The 23,589-nt window shown below is 36.6% G+C and overlaps 1 protein-coding gene across 1 annotated transcript in view; it reads right to left on the bottom strand.

Moving 5' to 3' along the window:
* Positions 1-2,358: 2,358 nt before the first annotated feature.
* Positions 2,359-23,589, bottom strand: part of LOC121426204 (cullin-2-like) — a 32,664-nt gene continuing 11,433 nt past the window's right edge. Inside the window, exons 10-22 of the mRNA XM_041622418.1 lie at positions 15,852-15,941; positions 14,697-14,731; positions 13,189-13,296; positions 11,724-11,789; positions 10,878-11,006; positions 9,692-9,778; positions 7,969-8,115; positions 7,170-7,247; positions 6,415-6,481; positions 5,777-5,976; positions 5,186-5,287; positions 4,287-4,406; positions 2,359-3,897 (exon numbers count right to left, since the gene is read on the bottom strand). Of these exons, the coding sequence (XP_041478352.1) occupies positions 3,769-3,897; positions 4,287-4,406; positions 5,186-5,287; positions 5,777-5,976; positions 6,415-6,481; positions 7,170-7,247; positions 7,969-8,115; positions 9,692-9,778; positions 10,878-11,006; positions 11,724-11,789; positions 13,189-13,296; positions 14,697-14,731; positions 15,852-15,941 (1,358 nt within the window). The 3' untranslated portion in view covers positions 2,359-3,768. The remainder of the gene's footprint in view (positions 3,898-4,286; positions 4,407-5,185; positions 5,288-5,776; positions 5,977-6,414; positions 6,482-7,169; positions 7,248-7,968; positions 8,116-9,691; positions 9,779-10,877; positions 11,007-11,723; positions 11,790-13,188; positions 13,297-14,696; positions 14,732-15,851; positions 15,942-23,589) is intronic.

The raw sequence follows: 23,589 nt of genomic DNA, 5'->3' as shown, positions 1-23,589 counted from the left end.
GACCTGAAACTCGGCATAGGATATTCAGTGATACTTTATTACTCTTATGTCTAAGTTAGATCCATAAACTTTCAAAGTTATGATGGCAATTCAACAAATACCCCAACATGGCCTAAATTCGTTGACACTAAATGACATTTGACCTTGGTCATGAGATGTAAAAAATCAGGCAGGATGTTCAGTGATACACCATTATTCTTATGACCAAGATTCATGAACTAGATCCATAAAATTTTGAAGTTATGACAATATTTTAAAAAGTAATCCTTGGTTAAGATTTCAATGTTGATTCCCCTAACATGGTCTAAGTTCAATGACCCCAAATGACCTTTGATCTTGGTCATGTGACCTGAAACTCGGGCAGGATGTTCAGTAACACTTGATTACCCTAATGACCAAGTTTCATGAACTAGGTCCATATACTTTCTAAGTTATGACACTTCAGAAACTTAACCTTGGCCGCCACCACCGCCGCCATCCGTCGGAAAAGCAGTGCCTATAGGCTCGCTCTGCTACAATGTATGAAGGCGAGACAAAAATAGGCTTGGACATTTATGTTCTATTTTAAGCATCATACATTTTTTGTTGCTGTTCATCATTCTTAGAATAAGGCATGCATAAAGAAATATGTCTGACTTATCAGGAAATGCCTAGTCCTAACATCTCTATATCCACATCTGTTCAATCTGCTCTTACACATGTACATAAGATTACACTTTCAGATGTAAACTTGCAGCCTATGATATTTTTTTCTTTCAAATTTGACTTTTAGCTATGAAGAAAAATAAAAAAGCAACACCCCACAGCATCAATAAGGAATATTTATTTCAAGGGGAAAAATGAAAAGAGATTATTAAGAAGGCATGACTCCATAACAGGCTACTCTTTCAAACAATCCTTTCTTTCTTTCCATACAAAAACTGAATGGCCAAGGGGTAATTTTCAACAGTGTTCATAATTAACACAACTTTTTGCACTTCAATAATAATAATAATAATAGCTGGATTTTATAGCGCTTTTTGCCCGAGGATACAAAGAGCTTGCTACTATTACCCCAGCCTTACCCCGGGCTACCAATTTTTCAACAGTGCTCAGTGCATTTCAAGGAATTAATCCATTCACCTTCCCTGGGTTGAGTGCAGCACAGTGTGGATAAATTTCTTGCTGAAAGATAGCACAGTATGGCTAGGATTCTATTTGGGTGAGAGTCAGACCCACTAGACCACAACGTGCCTACTATTTCATGCATGACTTTCCACTCACATCTTTTCTTATTTTTTATGAGATACTGTACCCAAACTTTTCATGTTTTAACCCTTTGAACCCTGAATTAATTGGGATGATCGTGACCCTCACCCTAAATTATTTGCAGATACCAAGATTTTCCACAAAATGAAGGAATTCATGACATTTGAAATAAATGATCTCCTAATCTCATGATTCGAGTCAAACCATGTCAGCAGCACCTTTACTTCCCCGGGACCTGGCTGATGTTGTTTAGCTTCCCGTACTAACGATAATATCAGCATACACATAGTCGGTATTATCGCATGAGCCTTCTTGAGGGTAGTATATTTGGGCCATTTTTTATGCTAAAACATTATAAATGAAAGCCAATCGTCAACAAAATTATAAACTGATGTTATCAACTGAATATCTCTAAAATGACGTCATTCTTACAGGTCACCTGATATCTAAAACCCTTGCCTTTCAAATCACAAGAGTTGAAGCCTGATGGGTGTTTCATAAAGCTGTTCGTAAAGTTACGAACAATTTTACGCACGACTGGAACATGTTCTTAGGTCATAACTCAATGACATAGGAGTATCACATAGCACAAGAAGGGATCACCAATCGTGCGTAGTCATTCGTATCTTACAAAAAGCTTTATGAAACACCCACCTGTATTCTGGCTTTTAGGGTACATGAACGTTCATAGAGAAGCCGGTATTCTGGCTTTTAGGGTTCAAAGGGTCATACTGTAGATTTGCCAGTTTTGAAGGACAAGCATGGCACTTTGAAATACAAAGTGGGTTATGCATATATAATTAAAAGTTTCTTGGCCTATAAAATCTATTACACACGTGGAAAAGCACTTAATGTTGATAATGTAATTCATGGCTATATGCATAATTAATATGTCCCTACACCCAGATTGTTTTATAGCCAGAATAAGAATTTCAAGTGTTATTTTATGTAGTTGGGCACAGCAAATGCCCATATTCTGGGCCCCATTGCATAAAAGTTACTTCTGTGGTAACTTGCTTGAAATCCTTGATTCTGATTGGCTGGTTTAGCATTGTTACATGGTAGTTACCATTGGATGGCAAAGTTACCATGATAGTAACTTTTATGCTAAACCAGCCAATCAGAATCAAGGATTTCAAGCAAGTTACCACAGAAGTAACTTTTATGCAATGGGGCCCAGAATATGGGCATTTGCTGTGCCCAACTACATAAAATAACACTTGAAATTCTTATTCTGGCTATAAAACAATTTAACTTCAACTTTCATCTAAATCCATTCCAAGATTATGGAAAGCCCATATCAAAGAAATTATTAAATATGTTTGAGATTATATTACCATAGATTCAGCAGGCTTATTTGATAATGGTCACGACATCAAGCCCAGGGTATAACTACATTTATTGTAATAGAAAATAAATCATTGGCAGCATCAAATCCTTGTGGCAAAGCGGTAAAGAGAATGTACTTAAGATGGATTGAATCAAGGTTGAAATCTTTGATCATTCTCTTCACCCAAGAGTAAATTGGAGGCCACACGGTCGCTAAATGCAAGACAACACATCGTCGCACGCACCACGAATCGTCCTTTCTGCGCACTTCGATGCGAAATTTAGTTTGGCAGAAAAAGCATTTAAAGAAAAGCTTTTTTTTAAACCAGCAATAAGTGCACCTACAAGGAGAGCAAACAGTTTATTTGTTCAAAAGTTCAGGTTTCAAAGTTTCATCCTGTATCTTTATATTTTCTTTAAGTGAATTATTTACGCTACAGTGGGCATCGTAACAGAGCGGACGGTTCGCGGTGCATGCGACGACATCTTCGCAGCAAAGAAACTCTGGTACAGGTGGAATACAAATCAGGAAGTTGAGATGGGTCCACATCATGCAAGGTACATTGGTAAGAATTGGGTGAAAAGAACTGCAATGCTCATGCTCATTTAAAAAAAAAATTGATATCCAAATAAATTTCTGTATCTGCATGTCCTCTTCTACAGCAATTGTTGATATTGAGTAGTAAGGATGATCCAAATACTCCTTGCTGGATGAAACGCTGTAGCTTCCCATAATGGCTCTTGGTGAAAGCTTCATGTATTCCTGCATAAAATCCTAGGTTCATCCGTTCAGCTCTGCTAAATTCATCATCCTCTTGCTCTATTAACCTCCTGTTTACTGGAACCTCATTCTGCCCATACAAAGTCTATGGGAAGTACAGAACTCTGTAGTCAATAATGGCAGAGTTTTAGACCATCACTAACAGAAAGGCAGCTTTTTCGGTATAAAACACCGACATTGTTCGCACTGACTTTGTCCCCTTGCGGCACTAATCATTCTACAGCTCCAGTTCGGCAGTTCCTCATTTCATTTAATTTCAAGCAAGTGATCTTCTCGACCTTCACACACTGGCCAAGTGAAAATGAAGCACAAACACTTCACAGTGTCCATCTCCTACATGAAATCATCAAACAGCCAAAGTGTTCACTGCGACACCACGGGATGATGAATGGGTTGGACCGAGGACGAGGCTATGCCACATAGGCGTATTCATCGGCTTTGAGTGTCCGTTCTAAGTACTGCTTGTCGATGAGGGCCTCTATGCATTTCTTGATCATGCTGACGCTGGGTGAGAAGCGAGACCTGGCCTGAGATATTACCTAAAAACAAAGCAAAAAAATATAATAATAATAGTTGCACTGATATAACACTTACTATTTTGCTTCGAAGCACCTTAAATTCTAATTATTACCTTAGTAATCACATCCTGGCTTGCCCACATGCAATGTATGCCCTCTCTTCACTCCCTTGGGAGCATGCTAATGAGATCTTCAAGATTCTGACTCTCTCTCTCTCCCCCTATCCACACACAATCTTGCTATCTCTCCCACCAACCAACCTCTTGTAGTATCTTATTGTATTTGAATTTCTTGAATGGATCCAGGATTTTAACAATAACTGCTAGTTTATACGACTTTATTACCCCCCCCCCCTCCTCACTCGGTCTTTTCTACCCCTCTACGCACAATCCTGCCATCTTACTCTTTACCTCTTGTATGAGCATATTGTGTTTGAGTTTCTTGCGTGCTTTCATGATTCGGACGATGGCTGCTTGGAGATAGAGCTTCCTATCCTCGTCCACTGCGTTGTGAGTTTGTTCTACTTCTTGCTATAAACCAAAACAGAGCAAAGCTAACCAAAATAGTTACAATAACTGAAATACACAATCGTGAAAAGGCATTATTAAATTGCCTATGTTTTACTCATGTCATGTATTTTCCAAAGCAAGCATTGTACACATTTCCTTTCTTAGAGGAATTGCACTTGAGGTCATCTTTAATCTTATATTTTGGCACTTTATAATGATCACGAGCCTATTGCAGTGACAGTTGCATTTAAAGGCAACTCAAATATAAGTGTGTTTACTTTACTCAAAATCAGGTTGCATTTGATTCTTGGGCCCATATTCAGAACTCTGGTTTCATCAAAACTCTGGTCTAAACTTGTGGTTTAAATATGGATAGCCAACTGTGTCAGGCATCTCTTACAGTATAAGTTTAATTTGCCAGCTCATTTGAAACCATCCAATCATTCAAAATTGACTGGGAATAATTACTGAAATAATTCTCTTCATCATTAAATCATGAGGAAGAGCCAAGTAAAGACAGGACACATATGATGTAAAAAAAATAAATTTTGACATCTTTGGCTTGCCATAATTTTAACACGAAGTTAGACAATGGCCTTGGTTAAATTGGACTTCACAATACTGGCTTTGGATTTGGTTGCATATCTTTCTACAATGGGTCTCTATTCTGTCATGGGTAACTCTACAAAATCTTGTTGAAACAGCCCACAACTAATTGGACAACAGTAAAAAAATATTATAAAAAAATATAAAAATATGTCAATAACAAAAACAAATTAAAGTTTTAGCAAAGTATTTACCTGAGGTGGATCTCTCTGGATAGCTGTTGTAATCTTAAACTTTGTCCTCTTGTTAGAGTATGCAAGATTTAGTTTGAAGCATGTGCTCTCTGTGATTGGGCCCTATATAGAAAATGAAAATGGATAGTGCAAGGTTAAAACCATACCGAGGGGGGGGGGGTTCGCAATGAGTATAACTTTCCTCATCATTATCTTCATCATCATCATCATCATCATCATCATCATCACCATCATCATCACCATAATCATCATCACCACAATCATCACCACCACCACCACTATCATCTTCAGCATCATCAATCACCACCACCATCATCATCATCATCATCAACATCATCACCATCATCATCATCATAATCAATCATCATCATCATCATCTTCATAATCATCATCATCATCACCATCACATCACCGCCACCACCACCACTATCATCTTCAGCATCATCAATCACCACCACCATCATCATCATCATCATCACCATCACATCACCACCATCACCACCACCATCATCATCATCATCATCATCAACATCATCATCCCCACCAACACCATCATAATATCACCATCACCACCACCACCACCATCATTACCTCATCATTCTGTTCGATGAACTTGGTATCTATGAGAGACTGGACAGTTTTAACGAGTTCTTTCTCATTGATCAGAGTACTATTGATTAACTCTGAATACTGCACGGTGTCTTGGTTGTTGAACATGAGCAATACAGCCATCTGGAACGTTGTGGTGGTTACGATGTACGGCTTCTTCAAGTAGTTCAGCTTTAATTCACCTTGTGATGGATAAAATTATAACAAAGAGCAATGATAACAGTTGACTGAAAAATAAATGAACTAGAAAAGTCCTGGCAAGTTGCTCCTCATGAACATATGATTGTCATGATGATCATCACAATAAAACCACCACCATCATCATAATCGTCATCATCATCACCATCACCATCATCATCACCATCATCATCATCATCACCATCATCACCATCACCACCACCACCATCATCATCACCACAACCACCACTGTCATCATCATCATCATTGACTTTAGGTAAAAAGGTCCACTCTCACAAGTAATGGCTACAATATTGTCCTTGACATTTTTAATTTGTACATAATTGTATTCAGTGTATTTTTGAATTAAAAGAACACAAAGTTGAACATTTCATTATTATCATCACAATTATTGACACAATCATCAAAAGGAAAAATCTTACCTGTACACAAATGATGCAGCCATGTTAGTTTCCTTCCTGGGAACTTTTCACTGTAGAAAATTTCAAACTGAAAGAAATAAAAAAGACATGAATTTGAATTATGTGGTATACTGAATTATGAGAGGTTTTGAAGAGAAAAATCTAGGGCCAATAGACAATGATGGAAGCTGTTCAAAATTGTCCTAACTTTAGTAAAAGGGCAATTTCATAAAATATGTACATCTGACTCCCTATATGTAGTGCCATCCTGAAATTTCTCTCTGTTTTCTAATACACAAGAAAAGTTGTATAACTTTTAAATCACAACTGCAAGAACAGTCAATGACATCCATATGTTAAAGGACCGTACACCCTGGCATGAAGGTTGTTCTAATAAAAGCACAAAAACAAGCATACTGGTGAAAATTTGGCAAAAAATCCTTCAAAGAGCAAGAGTTGTGTCGTTTCAGAATTTTAGCTTTGGTCATACGATAAAAATCCAATAAAATGCAATTTTCTCTGAAAATTGAGATCGGTTTGTAAAAATCTGAGCTGTAGGGCTCTACATGTTGTCAGAGCATGCAATAATGTTTCAAGAAGATACCCTAAACTTATCGCAGCAATTATTGACCTATTAGCTTAAAAATCTTTGGTGATTCATCTCTGATCTAAAGGTTTGCAATAATTACAGTATTATATGAAAGAGAAAAATAAATTTTAAAATTCTAAATTAAGTTACACAATCCCTTTAAGCTTAATTGTAAAATTCCTCTTACCATTCTAACACTCTTCTCTAATTCTTGTGGCATTGCAAACGGTGTGAGAGCAGACTGGCCAAGAGGCCATGAACCAGTCTATGAAAATAGGGAGAAAAGAAAAGATGTTACAGAGTCCCAGTGAGCAATCTTTGACAATACATCACACTCAACTTTAGACACGGAGCCAGAACAAATGGACTGGTCCCATGAATATATTGTTCTGGCTAGGTCACTCTATTGTTCTAGCTCTGAGTGTAGAATCGAGTGAAGACAGTAAAAAAATTGCTACTGTCACTATTGATTAACACAAAAGCAATATATTGTGGATGTTTTTACTTTATCATAATCATAGCAAATTATCTTTGTGGAAACCAATGAATAAGACTAAAAGATGAAATCTGGCAAAAAAATATATGAAAACCCTAAGTGATATTAGCTGTGTTAAATATGCAAATTTATCTTTCCACAACTAAATTTGCATATTTTATTTACAGTGCTTAAAAAATTATTTCATAACTTTGTTTATACTGGATTGTTGTATGTTGTAAAGAAAGTGTGTGCCAAATTTTGGCACGGTTGTGGGAGAAGGCAGCTGAGATTATAAGTAGGCCATGATGTCCCAATCCCCCCCAACTGCCAGTCCTCAATCCATCACAAATAGTCCAGTGCTTATAGGGGTAAGCAATTGACATAAGGTATTATTACTATTATTTTCAATGAGATATCAGACACATTCCCCTTGTTATGGCAAATAATGCACTCATCCCTGATTTGTGCAATATTGACCCAAACTCGTTGAATATAGTACTCCACTCACCGTGAGGACGTAGATAGAGAAGTTGATCCCGAGATCCGTCTCCTTTTCTTGGCAAAACCTGGCAAACTTGTTATTGAGATCATCGCTGACCCCCATATCGGTGAACATCCGATGAAGCTTATTAGTGAACTCGTACCCACACGCTTGCTGTATATGGAGAAAGAAGGGAAAAAGGGTACAAGCCAAATTTTGAGATCATCAGTGTTATGTTCATATTCTCTAAGTATCAGGACAATGATACAGTCAATGAGGATGGCCCAATGGAGAAAAGAAAATAAAAATAAATAAAACTTTAATAATAAATTAATAGCAACAATTGGATTCAATATCTGGTTTAAAAGGCTAGGTGGTTGACATATTGATAATAATAATTAAATGGGGCTTTGCACAGCATCTGATACTGAATGATATGGTTTACATATACATATATATTATTCTCCCAGGCATCAATCCTGGCTTGCCTACACTTTCTCCACTCCCTTGGGCGTATTCCTGCTAGTTTTGAAACTCATTTGCTAGGTATACTATATTAGCTTCTGCATCCTACTGATTACCAATTAAAAACCCGCGTGGAGAGTGACAAAGTGTTGAATAACGGCTTGTCAAATGACGCTAGGCCGTGGTGGGATTTGAACACTCGACCCTCTGATTACAACACAACTATCAGAACCACTACACCAGGGGGCCGTTTCATAAAGCTGTTCGTAAGTTAAGAGCGGCTTTAAGAACGACTGGTGAACCTTTCTTGTGGTAAATGTTATGTTCATTGATGATTACTTAGCGCGTAAGAAAGGTTCACCAGTCGTTCTTAAAGTCGCTCGTAACTTACGAACAGCTTTATGAAACACCCACCTGAATAATACACACAATCGAAGGCATAAGTGAGAATTACACTACAAGATAACTTTCAGAAAGTTCTACACACCACAGCCAAGGGAATGTGGTCGGTTACAAAGGTAATAAGTGTGGATAATTATTTGGTGACACGACATATGCTCCTGCAACATTTGCTACAGTCTTATTATCTCAGAGGTCATATGGTTAAAGTTAGGACTGTGAAAGAGTTTTTGGTTCAGAATAATGGAAAGAGAAGGATTATGGTTTATTTAGTTTTTGAGGTTAGATTTTAGGTTTGGCATAACATGCAGATTTTTCATTGGAGTAAGCGTCCCCCGGAGAAAATGTCATGAAATTGATTATTCTAACGTTCAAGAAAAATGGTGTGTGCTATGGCCCGCATTCTGAAGTCAGGTTTAACTTAGGTTAACCTGGGTCTAAAATTATGAGTAAAAAAATTTAAAAATCTGTTTGTATTGTGTATTTCTTATGTTTACTATTTTGTTTCCTTTTGCTTTCATAGTGAAGATAAATACTTCACAATACTTGGGTGTCCTATGAGTTTATAAATTGGATGTGTCCTGTTAGGAAATTGTGCCCAAATTGGCTCTCCATAGTTAAACCACAACTTTAAACCAGGGTTTAATTTAAATCCGAGTTCAGAATACGAGCCTAAATGTTTAATAAGATAGTGATGTGGATCCTAGCTTTTGATAAACCATTTCCAACTTAAAATAATGACTGATTAATAGAACTGGTAATTAGTAGATCTACTAGTCATTAGGGGATTGAACTTTAAGCTCAAATAATCGACTGGTCACATGACAGATTTAAGCCAATCACCTGATTAGGATTCAAATCAACATTTTATAATAGATCATCATACCTTTAGTTTATTAATCATGGCTTCCTCAGCATCCATTGATGTTGATAGACCGTGTATTAATCTCTTTGCTAACATACGTGCATAGAACTGCAAGTAGAAAACAAAAATAATGTGAGTACAGGTAAACATTCACTAGTCGATCTTCTACAAGATATTTAAGGGCAAATTTCCAATAAATGGTCATTTGGTGAAAATTATTCTGCTTAAAGCCTCTCACCCCTTAATTCCAACCAAAAACAAAACCTCTGACTTTATTAGCAAATCTAAAGACCAAACCTAATGTCATTTCTGAAAAATATCTGATCATTCGAAAAAAAAAAACAAATATTGTCAAACATCTCTCATACAGCATATAATTTCTCTTGAACAACCAATGGTGTGGATAAATGGAAATAACCTCAAGCTAATTTTTCAATGACCTTTTGAACTGTCTGCCTGTGCAATGTAAATTTCATTCCTCCTTGTTTACAAATTCTGGTCAAGAAATGTACAATGTTAGTCCATTTCATGTACATTCCTCTTCCCTAACAAGCTCCACATTAACATCCTCGTTAATTACACTCAACTTGTGTTAATTTCAAACAAGCATTTCCTGTGTAATTTACAACCTGTCAATCAATTGTATCTGTCTAACCTATGACCTACATCTCCTTTGATAAAATCACAGATTAATGCTGAAACAAATATTAATACTAAAATAAAAAAAAATAACATCAATATTTATAAGACAATATTGTATTGTTGAATTTAGCAAAATGTGACTTAAAATACTCTACAAGTATATTCTACTGGACTTTAATTTGTCACACACATGTACAGCTAATTCAAGAAATTATTTAATTTGATACTATTAAAAGTAACACAATTCATCTTTTATACTGCAATTATTTTTCATAAATCAGGAAGACAAGGGGGAAATATCAATTCAAAGAGAATCTATGAATCACAAGATCTGCTTTTATGTAGTTTTCTTTCCCTATTTCACCTTTATAAAAAAATTTCTTCCATATGGATCTTCCTATGGTATTACTATTGCAGTATTTCGATGGAATTATTGTATTCCCTTGTTTGTCTCATGTTATTGAATGTTACCAAGTAATATATTTCGTGTGATATGAAAAAAATTCCAAACTGAAACTGAAACAAAATAAAGTAATAAGGAAATCAAATAAAGTTGGTTTCTCACCCTTTGGAAGATATCTTTGTCGTCTATATATCTGAAGACCAGGATGCATTGCCCCAACCTATCATCAAGTTCTGATTCGCTGCTCCCTTTCGAACTCTTCTTCAGTAATGCATCACAATGCCGTGCCAGCTGGAGACAGAAAGCAGCAGAACCATGTTTGCATGAAATCTCATATCATCAAATAGACAAAGGATCACTATCAGTATTGCTAAAATAATCTTTCAAAAACACGGAACATAAAATCTATGGTAATATTACATCTATACAGATATTTTTAACTGCATCAAACCAGCATGGTTAAAAAGGAAAACCATTGAAAAATGCCAGTAAATGAAAAATGAAAGTCAATTAATCAAATTCAAACACTTCACCATGTCGGTGTGCTATATCTTATATTATTGCTACAATCAAACAAATTTATATTAATATGTTCAAATATTTCACAAAAGTCAGCCCTTACAGTTATTAAAAAATTTAATCAAAGAAAGAAACATTACACAATTATTAATTCTTCTTATGAATTTGATTATTCATTATTTCAATCTTTTGATTTATCAGTTTGTAATCTATTTTACATTTCCAATCTATTTATCTATACTTGTATTCTTTATTTTTATGAAAACTTTCTTTTCATTTCCATCCTTTTTCTTTATTTACGAAGGGGGCATACAATCATGAAAGTTAATATTCCCTTAAAAAAATGAATTATAATGAAAAATAAGAACAGATGTACCCAAAACAACCAACCCAAAATAAGACAAGCAAGAAGCAATGTCCTCACATTTTCTGAAACATTAAACAAAATCGGAGATTAATAATGTGAAAAACAAATAGTTGTTGATTTACCAGTTCTGGTGATTTACATGAATTGTGTTTTGGAGAAAGCTTCTTGTTGACTACTGATGAACATGCCTAGTAGACAAAGAGAGATACAGAGAAAGAAAGTACAGAAAGGTCAAACAATGTACAACTCGTTGTATTGTGCAATACTTTAATAACTGAATAGGATTTAAGTGTAAAGCACGTATTTCAACAAAGTTTAATTATGACATACAATCTATATATCAAAACTAAGCCTAGTCTCACAGTTTTAATCTTGATCTAAAAGATATATGATCTTAATCTTGGAATTTCTGATCTATTCTTGGACTCAGCATTGGTGACATTTTTCAAATTTTAAAGCACTAACAGTATTAAGCAAACCAAATGTACATCTAAATGTGCAGCATTGCATGCTGTCACTGAATGCATGCTTAAACAATCTTCCATCCTTCAAGCAAACACAGATTTGCATATCTTCAATTTCTATTTATTTGCTCATAAAATCCATACAAAAACATTACATATACAAAGTATAATATTCACAATTATACAACTCCCAAGAAAGTTCTGTAATCTGATTGGTCCAAATCAGATCATATGATATTCAGCGAATTGCACTATTGCATCCAAAACGCACTATCCTGCACTCTGATGTCAGAGTGCAGGATAGTGAGAGGTCTGGAATTATCTAGAATTTCGATAAAATATAGCATTTGGAGCAAGTCAGTAACATGGGAGGTTGTATAAAACAAACAATGCAGGCATTCTTGTGCATAGAGGACCTAAATAATGAACTCTGTGCTCGACTCGCCAAATGGATATACCGCACTCGGTCCTCCGGACCTCATCCATTGGCTCTTCTCACACATAGTTCATTATTTGGCCCTGCATGCACGCGCTTACGTGCATTATTTGTATAATAGAAAAAAACAAAACAAGAAATACAACTAAACATTGGATTGAATACGAGAGGGACAGCAAGAGAGGAACAAACTTTGTGACCAGCTGACCCTATAACATAATATTATACAAAGACTTCAATAACAATGATCACTAAAACTACAACCTAAAGGTAAAGGGGGGGTGCCTATAATACCTAGATATAATTTATACAAACAAACTTGATGAATAACTCTTTAACATAAATTGCCTTGATTTTGACTTAAAACATTTAATGAAACTGATTGCTTGATATCTAGAGAAACAGAATTCCAGAGTTGTGGTCCTTGAATTAAATTTGGGTTTTTAAAAGATGAGAGTCTGGTCTTATATAGCGTTTTTTGCCTGAGGATACAAAGCGCTTGCTATCATTATCCCGGCTTTAGCTCAAGCTAACATCATTGGCACAGTACATGCAAGGAATTAATCCCACCGGGTACCCATTCACCTCACCTGGGTCGAGTGCAGCACAGTGTGAATAAATTTCTTGCTGAAGGAAAACACGCCATGACTAGGATTCAAACACACTGAATTACTTACTAATACTTACCATATCTAATGATTTTGTAAAGAGTTGATCTTTATTGAAGACTGTTGTTATCATTTCTGAAAATTTGCCATGTAATGACAGCATTGCTTCTACAAACTGGGCTGGTATCTGTATGTTCATAATAAACAATGGAAAAAAGTGTAATAAAGTTTCAGGTGAAATGAACGTAATTGTAGTCTGTATAAAAACCAAGACTAATTGTCAACATATCATCCTAGATCTAGATCTGGTACTGTTAAACCAACTGAACCTGTGTGTTAAACCAAGATTAATTGTCACTTTATCATCATAGATGTAGAGCTGGTACAGTCACATAAACTCGACGTTGTGAAATCATGAAATCTAAGTTGAAAAACAATCCCACTGAAGACTGCTAACACATATCACATGCGGGAGAGTGTATTATTATTGCTTGGAAAAACACCAAGGGGCCGTTTCATAAAGCTGTTTAGTAAGTTAAGAATGTCTTTAAGAACGACTGGTATCCTTTTTTTGTCTTACGGTAAACGACATCACCATCAAAATATTCATTGGTGATTATATTGTGCATAAGAAAGGTTCACCAGTCATTCTTAAAGGAGAATGAAACCATTGGAACAAGATAGCTTGTGTGAAAACAGAAAAATCAAAGAAAGAGATCAACAAAAGTTTGACATTACGCGAATCCTGTGTTTAAAAAATACCCCACCAGCTTATAACACAGGAACTCCATTGCCTTGCGTGCTGTGTCAATGGGACCTCAGGTGGGGTATTTGAAACCCCAATTTCAGATTTTGGGAGAGCTCTCGTTTAAACTGGGGTGGGGTTCATCTGACTGCTGATAATGCCTTGCGTGTTAGTCAATGGGATCTCAAGTGGGGTATTGACACCCCAATTTCAGTTTTTTGGGAAAGTTGCATTTCTCGCGTTTAAACTGGGGTGGGGTCGATTTAGTGACTGCTGCTGCTGATAAGAGCCGATAACACCGATGCCTGCCACCACAACAGGCTGATGAACAGCATGGAGTGGGATTGCAGCTGTCCTTGTTACGTAATAGTATAAACAAACTCTTCAGAGCTTCCTGGCTGACAATCTTGAAAGAATGAATTTGTATTCTATTTGTTTTAGGACATTAGCATATCTAAAAACGATTCGGAATTTAGATGAAGATCGACATGAAATTTTGAATGATGCAAAATTTGTCCGATTTTTCTCAAACTTTCTTTATTCTTATTCTTTGATTTTTCTGTTTCTACACAAGCCTATTTGTTCCAAAGGTTTCCTTCCCCTTTAACTTAAGAACTGCTTTATGAAACACCCACCACCCATTTCGGTGAAATACCATACTCATCATTTTGGATTTCTCAGCTATTTCACATTTCTTCCAGAATCCTTTGTCACATATTATTTTTATTCATACATACAGACACTTGGGTGGACAGTTGATTGGAATCTGTACAACTCATTTTGAAATCATTACCACAACTGGTATTTAGAGCATACAAATATTGTGAAATGACTCCACTTACATTGTCCCCATGTAGACCGGCTATTGCCTGTTGACCTGTATTGAAAAACAACGAACATACTACCTTCAATTCAATCATATTTTGATATCTTGTGGCCATTGTGGTGATAATGAGAAAGAAAATCTATAAAGCTAATGTTTAGGGTTATAAACAGTTATGGAGTTGAGACTAAAACACACACACACTAAAAAAAAACTTTTTAGGCCACAGAATTTCGTATAAGGAAAAATGCACTGAAAATCATGAAATCTAAATAAAATCCGCCAATTAAATTTTGTAGCAGTGTTTAGCATGTGTTCACCAAGCATACTTCATATGTAACCAGCCACCCCAAAACCAAGTCACCAGAGAAGGTTTTCTGTAAATAGCCAAACTAGTAAATTTGGTGTTCAAAAAGCAAAAATTGACAAATCTAATTACTTGAAAGTGTTTCTCTTGGAAATTTCATTGAGATTGCACATGGTGCAAACCTCATGTTCTAATAAACCCTAAATTCAAATGTCGTTTTCTTTAAAGTTCTTGATTAGTTTCTTCTGCATTCAATCAAGTACAGCACTTATGCGGGTTGTCGATCAACATATACATGTACATATCCTTCTTAATCTTGTGCTTTTCTATGTGCTTTTCTCAAACTCAACAAAAATCTCGAAGTTCATTTTAGGCAGCTTACATGTATTTTTGTTATTTGGGTTGGCTGGTCAAATAAAATGAAACTTGGGAGATGTTTTGCTAAGATTTTCATTTTTATCCATACTTTATCTTGTTTTGTACATATCAAGAAAGAACAAAGAGTTTGGGGTTCTAATTGTGGAAGAACAAAGAATTCACATTTAAGCACGAAAAGACTTTGGATTTCAGATTAATCTGATCAGAGATGAACTCGAGTAATGGCAACAACTAAAATTACCAAAACATAAATAAGTGATATCTGCCAAACAATTTTTCAGGAAAATGTACAACAAAAGAGTTATGAGCAAATGAAGATCAGAAAAAAGTACTGAAAAAGTGTAGTCCCACAAGTTGTTTCCTGTGTTAGCTAACCAGGAAAAGCACATAATATAATTTTAAGCCTGAATTAATTTGATTAAAAGTTGTTCTTCTAGATAAGTATTCCCACCATTTCCTTACCAGAACTCAAAATCAACTTTAACTCACCCGAATCGACTATGTGTGTTTCTAATTCCTTCACCATGATACTTATCCCGCTTGAGAAGGGTTTTAGAAGCTCGTATATTCTTGAAAGATCTGTTCATTAAAGATACACGATAAAACATGCTTTAGAGATCACCTGTATAGAAAGACCATCTGTCTATAAAATCACAGCCCATATTCTGAACTTGAGTTTCATTTAAACTCTGGTCTTACTCTGGGTTCTAAAGGCCACCGCACAACTCGCGACTAGTCCATGATCCAGTTTTGAAACAAATAGCATTTCGTTTATATTCCGAAAATGTGAATAAAAATTATACTTTAAATTATAGGTGGATATTAACTGTAAAAATACTTTTGATGTATATAACAATTTTGGATGACTGCAAGCCTTTATTTTTTAGTGAATACCTGATTGGTTTTAAATGGTAACCTGTCGTACGATTGCTACCACGTCATTACAAATAGATACAGAATAGGGAAGGTAGGGATGGGATAGGGATGGTAACTTAGACCCCTGTTACATCTGAAAGTTTCCTACCCGAGACCCGACCGAGTCCACTTGCAGCCTTGACTGGATTATTGGTGGATTAGCTTCGCGAACGGACCGAGTCCGAAATGTGGTCTGTTTACATCACAATGTTCATTCCCTCCCCTTTCGCCCTATCTATACTGTTTCGAGCGGCATCCGATTGCTGACACTTTTAAAAGGCGCTCTCGATCTAGGCTCCGAATAATTCGCACGCGCTAATTGAAGTTACCCGAGATTCTGAAAGAATGATCCCAGCAGTCGTTGAAGATATGATCGACTTGAAAAGGATACGTTTAAAATGCTTCTTTTCACTCGAATCAAAGACTTTATCAATCACAATTCACATGTCGCATGCCGCAAAAACATTCGAAGAACGACGGGGCTGGGGAGGGGATAGCGCGCGCTATGACGTAATTTGACAGCTGGCGAACGGACCGAGATAGGTTCGAAAGCTTGTGTGCGTTTACATCTACGAATCGGTGGACCGGGGCCGGCCCGATACCTACCCGAGACTACCTCTGGATGTGGTCTCGGGTAGGTTCGCTAAAAGGTGGCCCGAGGTAGGTTTGGGATGTTTACATCTGATTTCTTTCCGACCCGAGGTAGGCCCCGGGCCGGCCCGAGGTAGGGAATCTCTCAGATGTAACAGGGGTCTTAGTCACAGCTAGTCATAGGTGTGCAGTGGTCTTCACAGTACAAGTTCACCTTATCAGGCCATCCGTCACTCAGATCATTCATAACATTAGAAACATAAAATGCAAACTAAATTTCAACTTATTCTGCTTTCCATAATTTTAGCACAGAGTTAGACTATGGTCTAAGTTAACCAGACTTCAGAAAAAAAAACCAAAGCCTGGTTTTCCTTGAATAGCACGAGTATTTCTCACTGAAACATGTATTACAGGAACTTGTTCATAAAGTACTCTGCTCAAAGAGACCACTTTTCTTGTCTCCCTTTGGTGGTCTTCATATATGTTTCAGGTGTCTTCATTTGCTTTTATAGTTCCGAGTATACTTGAGAGTTGATTCGTTTACCGATTGTTGAGAGCTTGTTGTTGAGTTAATTTGTTGTTTGCCGAGAGTCAACTATCGTTGGCCAGCTAGAGTTAGAGTTAGTTGTTCAGAGTTCCCACTCTTTTTGAACTTCTGGGGGGCGTTTCATCATTATTTTTGTCCAACAAGTTGTCAGATCTGACAACTTTCCTGGATTCTGATTGGTTGAGAAGCACTGTTACTATAGTAACTGTCGGATAAAACAGGACTTGTCGGATAAAACGTCTGACAAGTCCTTTCATGAAACGCTCCCCTGGATTCATCCTTTCCAATCAACAAATGGACCTTTGAATATGGCCAGCATTTTGTTATAGTGAAATTTTGTGGAATTACAAGTGACAGTTGTGACATATATCTCTCTGGAACTCTCCGTCATTATGCACTTTTATCATCTTTTTGTCATTCCGTCATCTTTTGCTGCAATGGATTAACCTCAATTTACATTTAAGCACCGCTGGAGGCCCTTTTTTTAATTACTGACTATTGATTCATAAGTTTTTTACTCTTCTTTGTCGTCTGCTTACCATACTCAGTCTGTATGACCTACAATGTTGTAGTCCCAACTACTTATTTTTGTGTCTGCTCTTGTCAATACGACATACCTTTCGTGTACACTTGAAATTCTACTAGTTGTACGACTGAGTGTATATGGCTACTTTATAACGTTGTACATTCTCAGTACCTGTTTACATCATGTCTAATAAGCCTAATCTTAGATCACGACCAGCAAGTTCAAGTGGGGTCATATCAAGAGATGTAGCTGCTGAAGTAAACTTCATGTGTAAAATTTCTAGCTGTTCATTCCTTAAAGGGGAAGTTCACCCTGACAAAAACTTTATTGTAAAAATAGCAGAAAAAATAATAAAAAATATTGCCGAAGGTTTGAGAAAAATTCATCAAATAATTAAAAAGTTATTAGAATTTCAATTATTTGATTTGTGACGTCATATGCGAGCAGCATTCCTACATAGCGAATGGTAAAAAATCAATGAAATGTCATTTTCTCAGAAAATTGAAAATGGTTTTCACTGTACCTTTTGTATATCAATAGACAAATCATTTCACACCCGATCAGGAATAGACAACAAAATTAAGTCATCAGGAACCATGCAAAATTTGAAATTCATGCATTTTATATTACATAACACATGGGGCAGCTGCTCGTTTATGACGTCACAAATCCAAAACTTTGAACTCTAATAACTTTCTTACTCTATAACGGATTTTCCTCAAACCTTCACCAATATTTTTTACTATTTTTTCTGCTATTTTTGCAACAAAGTTTTCTTCAGGGTGAACTTTCCCTTTAACGTGGCATGAACATGCTGGTGTCATATGTAATCGTGTTGCCAAGGCTGTGGGTGTTATTTATCGTTTGAGACACTTTCCAAGATATATTTTGATTATGTTATATTATGCTTTGATTTACTCCCATATAAATTATTGTAATATTGCTTGGTCAAATAATCATGATTATTTTATTACTAAATATTATTTGTTTTGCAAAAAAAAAGCTGTATGAATTTTATCTAATTCCCCATATAATGCCCACTCCTTGCCAATATTTTCTAAGCTGAACCTGTTAAACATATACTGAGATGCCAACTGATAGCTCAAAAAAATCCTGAAAACCCAGGCCGGGGGTCCAGGGGCCCGCCCAGGGCCCCTGGCGGGGTCAAGGGCGAAGCCCCCTGAAGCTGGAACGTTTTCTTATTCTTTAGAGGGCTGAAATCATTAATCTACAGTAGTACATAACAAATAATTAATGACATAATAAACTTCATATCATAGGCAAGAAAGGTGCTAAAAAAAAAATCATGTAACCCGTACTCATTACGGTACGGGTTAACCTGCTGCGGGTTAATATGCTGCGGCCAATGGGTGCGACTCGGGACGGGCGTATGTAGCAGCTGGGGTGCCCTTTTTCACTCACTGTACTCATCAACAAGACGATCCTATACTATTGAAAATCCATAAATCACAATTTCTATCAAAATGATGGATAGTTCACACATATGAATTGATGAATACGCACCAGAGAACACATATTTCATGGTAGCAAATAGGTTTTCAGCTGAAATCCCGCGGCAGACAACCAATCACTCACGCAGCAGCAGGCAATTGCAGCCACACAGGGCCGTGCTTCGAGCGGTTCTACCGGGCGATCGCCCGACTGGGATAGCGCTGACACCCGTATCCCTGCAGGGTATAGGGCGGCGTTTGCAACTGCTACAATGTATTGCTCGCGCGTACCGTGCAAGTACAGTACCAGCTAAACTTCATGCTGCGCACAACGCTAATAATTTTCCGTCTGCGCAAATTGGCCATCCAAAATTGAAATTGCGCTCTCCGTAGCGAACTCCGTGACAAGATTTGGAGGGGAAATTTTTACGGATTTCACTTTGACAATCAATTTTTTTTTCCGGAATATTTTTCAGCAAAGGAAAAAATCCGGAATTCCGGAAAAATCCGGAAAATTAGCAACTCTGCATATATGACATTAATAAATTGAATGTTGCCATATTTATGTTTATGTTGTCTAAAGGCATTTTCAGGGACTCAGTTTTATAATTATGAGGGGAGCAATAAATAGCTCTCCTAGATCTTTTAAGGAGAGCGGTAGAGGAGCACTGCAAAAAGCTCTTCTTCAATGTACAAGGGGAGCTTTTTGTCCAATTAACAAAACAGATGGAGGAAATGTATGTACTATAAAGTTACAATCAACAACCAAAGGAAGTATTTGTAATTGTTTTACAATGTTTTGTAATTAGATTGTGTGTTATCAAAACCTGTTTGAGTTAGGTTTGACTTTGGCTTAAAGTTGAGTAACTTACAATTTTTTTTTCAGGGGCTCCATTTTAATTTTTTTTGGCAAATTTCAGGGGCTACTTTTGCATTTCGGGGGCTCTTTTTAAATGCTACTTTTTTGTATTTTGAGGAATACCTGTTCACTTATTAATGAATTATTACTTTTTGTTCAATATTGTATGATTTTTAAAGTTATTTTTCATGCTTAGAATCTTGGATGTGGGTGTGTGTGGGTGAGTGCGTGTGTGACTGTGAGTTGGACTTGGATATACCTATTCACTTATTAATATTGTATGATTTTTAAAGTTATTTTTCATGCTTAGAATCATGGATGTGGGTGTGTGTGGGTGAGTGAGTGCGTGTGTGTGTGTGACTTGGATATACCTGTTCACTTGTTAATGAATTATTAATTTTTGTTCAATATTGTATGATTTTTAAAGTTATTTTTCATGCTTAGAATCTTGGATGTGGGTGTGTGTGGGTGGATGTGGGTGTGTGTGGGTGAGTGCGTGTGTGTGTGTGTGACTATGAGTTGGACTTGGATATACATGAATTCAATATCTAATTTCTACTCCATCTATTCCAGTACAATACCTTGTACTCAGCCATGTACATGTAATAAAGGCCCACATCCCCTAACTTTTCCTGAAGTTCTTTGAAAACGCAGATCTCCATGAAAATTTCATTTCTCTATTGGGGAGTCTAAATTCGGTGAGAATGTATTCACTAAGAACTTAAATATACATGACAATGAAGAAATCATCAAACTTTATTGGCAGTTTTGAATAATATTCATGAAATGTAAACTCTGTCTGAAACAGAAAATAACCATCATTGAGGCCTTTACTGAGTGAATTGTCCCCCAGAGCTCTGGCAGAGTCAGAGCTCTAACTGGCTAGCTAGTAAAAGCGCCAATGCGTGAGCCTGCTGCTAGCCTTGTAAAATAGATGGAGCTTTGTTTGATGATTTATTGTCTGATATAATACCTCATCCCCTAGAAAAGAAAATAAATGATTTTTTAGTCATAATTAATAAATAAGGTAACTTATTTTGGAAGTTAATAGGACTAAGCCGTTTTGAAAAGCAAAGCCGAATGACAACTCACCAATGCTAGGTTACAAGTCTCAGGGATTTATTTCCTGTGTAATTCGAATTATTTAATCACAGAATCGTGATATCTGTAGGGGAAACATGTGCATTCGAAATTGCACATGGTGGTAGTCATAATGGACCCGTATACATGCAACTGTTTCCCGACCGTTGCATTAATTTTTTTTCCGTAGTTGGTACCATGTGTATGGAAATACGTGGTACACAAAAAATAACGCAATGTCGGCATTTGAAACTGCGCTACTTGCACTATTTTTAAGGATTATTCATGACTTTGAGTGTTGGTTTTTGGATTATTTTTAATTGGTAAGCGGAGCTCGAGCATATTGAGTTGTTATTCACTCGGCAATAAGCATGATTTTGGGTGATTTCGAGGGCGACTTTAGGCAATTCCGCGCAGGTCAACGATCGCGAGGCGCGCTATTAATCGCGCTACCAAAAATGGATTAAGGCGCGCATGTAGCGCGCGATCGCTCTCGCGCGCCTTAAAATCGAATCCCTGCATTTTACCTACTCTGATAGCATCTAAATTTCTCCTTAAAGGAGAATGAAACCATTGGAACAAGATAGCTTGTGTGAAAACAGAAAAATCAAAGAAACAGATCAACAAAAGTTTGAGAAAAATCGGACAAATAATGAGAAAGTTATGAGCATTTGAATATTGCGATCACTATTGCTATGGAGATAGCAAATTGGCAATGCGACAAAGATGTGTGATGTCACTGATGAACAACTCTCCCCATTACTTTAGTATATATTTCACTTGAATTGCCTCTTTTATCACATCTATCCATAGATCATGTGTTCTTTCTTCATGAGGGCATGTAATACATATTTTTTAAGAATACATAATGGATAAAGAGTTTGTATCATCGTAAGAAAAAGCAAAAAGAGACATTTTGAGGGTATTTTATAGTCCCAGAGATGCCAAGTTCAAAAAAATGTTATGCGTGAGATTTTCATGATTCGGCGTCTCTGCGCGCGCACGGCCAGTAATTACACTCGTACGTTGCGAAAAGGCGCGTGCGCATCAGATATGGGCTTCATTATGATATCGATCCATAAACAAAACCATGCGATGCACGCACGCGATTCATCGTATCACCTACTAGCTGTGCGCTGACTGCACTCTCGATTCGTCTCGCGTGCCGGGCTAGACGCGAAGGCGGTCATCCAGTCGCATAATCTAGCGAATAATGCTACTTTTTCTCTTTTTTTCTGTTGGGTCCCAATGTGTGAGAAAAATGGCTTCCATGCGTGAGATCGTGAGACGGACCCTGAATGCGTGAGTCTCACGCACAACGCGTGAGACTTGGTAGCTCTGTAGTCCACCAAAGGGAAAGTTGTTCATCAGTGACATCACACATCCTTGTCGCATTGCCAATGGGAGGATCTCCATAGCATTAGTGATTGCAATATTCAAATGCTCATAACTTTCTCATTATTTGTCCGATGTTTCTCAAACTTTCTTTATTCTTATTCTTTGATTTTTCTGTTTCTACACAAGCCTATTTGTTCCAAAGGTTTCATTCCCCTTTAATTGTAATGTACATAGGTATAATACATGCAATGCTGTAGAATACCATCTTCCTAAAGTCAGAACAAATTTTTCAAAGAATACTGTATTTTATAAAAGTCCTCATCTTTGGAGTACTATTCATAACCATCTTAAGAATCAACTTTCTGTTAATAGCTTTCAACGTTCCTTTCGATTATATTTTTACTAAACTTGTACTCAGTAACTTAATAGTATATGTATCTTTACCACGACTCTTACTTTTTCATTCCCCCCCCCCTTCTTCATGTTCTTACTATGATGTATTTATTTGGGGGTCAACGCTCAACAATGCAAATTGCTCTTTTTTTGTTGACCCCTCATTCGACATAAATTGCTTTCTTTGTTGTTCCTTTATGTTATTTTTCTATAACCATGTATTTATATGTTCATCATTTTTTACTTATATGTATTGAATTTTATACAGTGTATGTGTTTTTATGAAGAATGAAATAAATCAAATCAAATCAAAGATATATACGGTAAGTATAAGAACATCTTAATCGCGAAAGTGATTCAAACATCATCTAAGGACATCTTGTTGTAGCTTTTCAAGAAAAGAAATGCAAGAAATGATAAAGGGGGAACTAGTTTTAGGGTAAAAGCAGAAAAAAAATGCTTAGAAGTTTAAGAAATAAAAGGAAAAAATACATGTGACCATAAGGGGCATTTTATAATCAACATGA

Source organism: Lytechinus variegatus, chromosome 13, assembly GCF_018143015.1.
Source record: "Lytechinus variegatus isolate NC3 chromosome 13, Lvar_3.0, whole genome shotgun sequence".
Taxonomy (NCBI): Eukaryota; Metazoa; Echinodermata; class Echinoidea; order Temnopleuroida; family Toxopneustidae; genus Lytechinus; species Lytechinus variegatus.
This window is presented reverse-complemented; position numbering and strand designations above follow the sequence as displayed.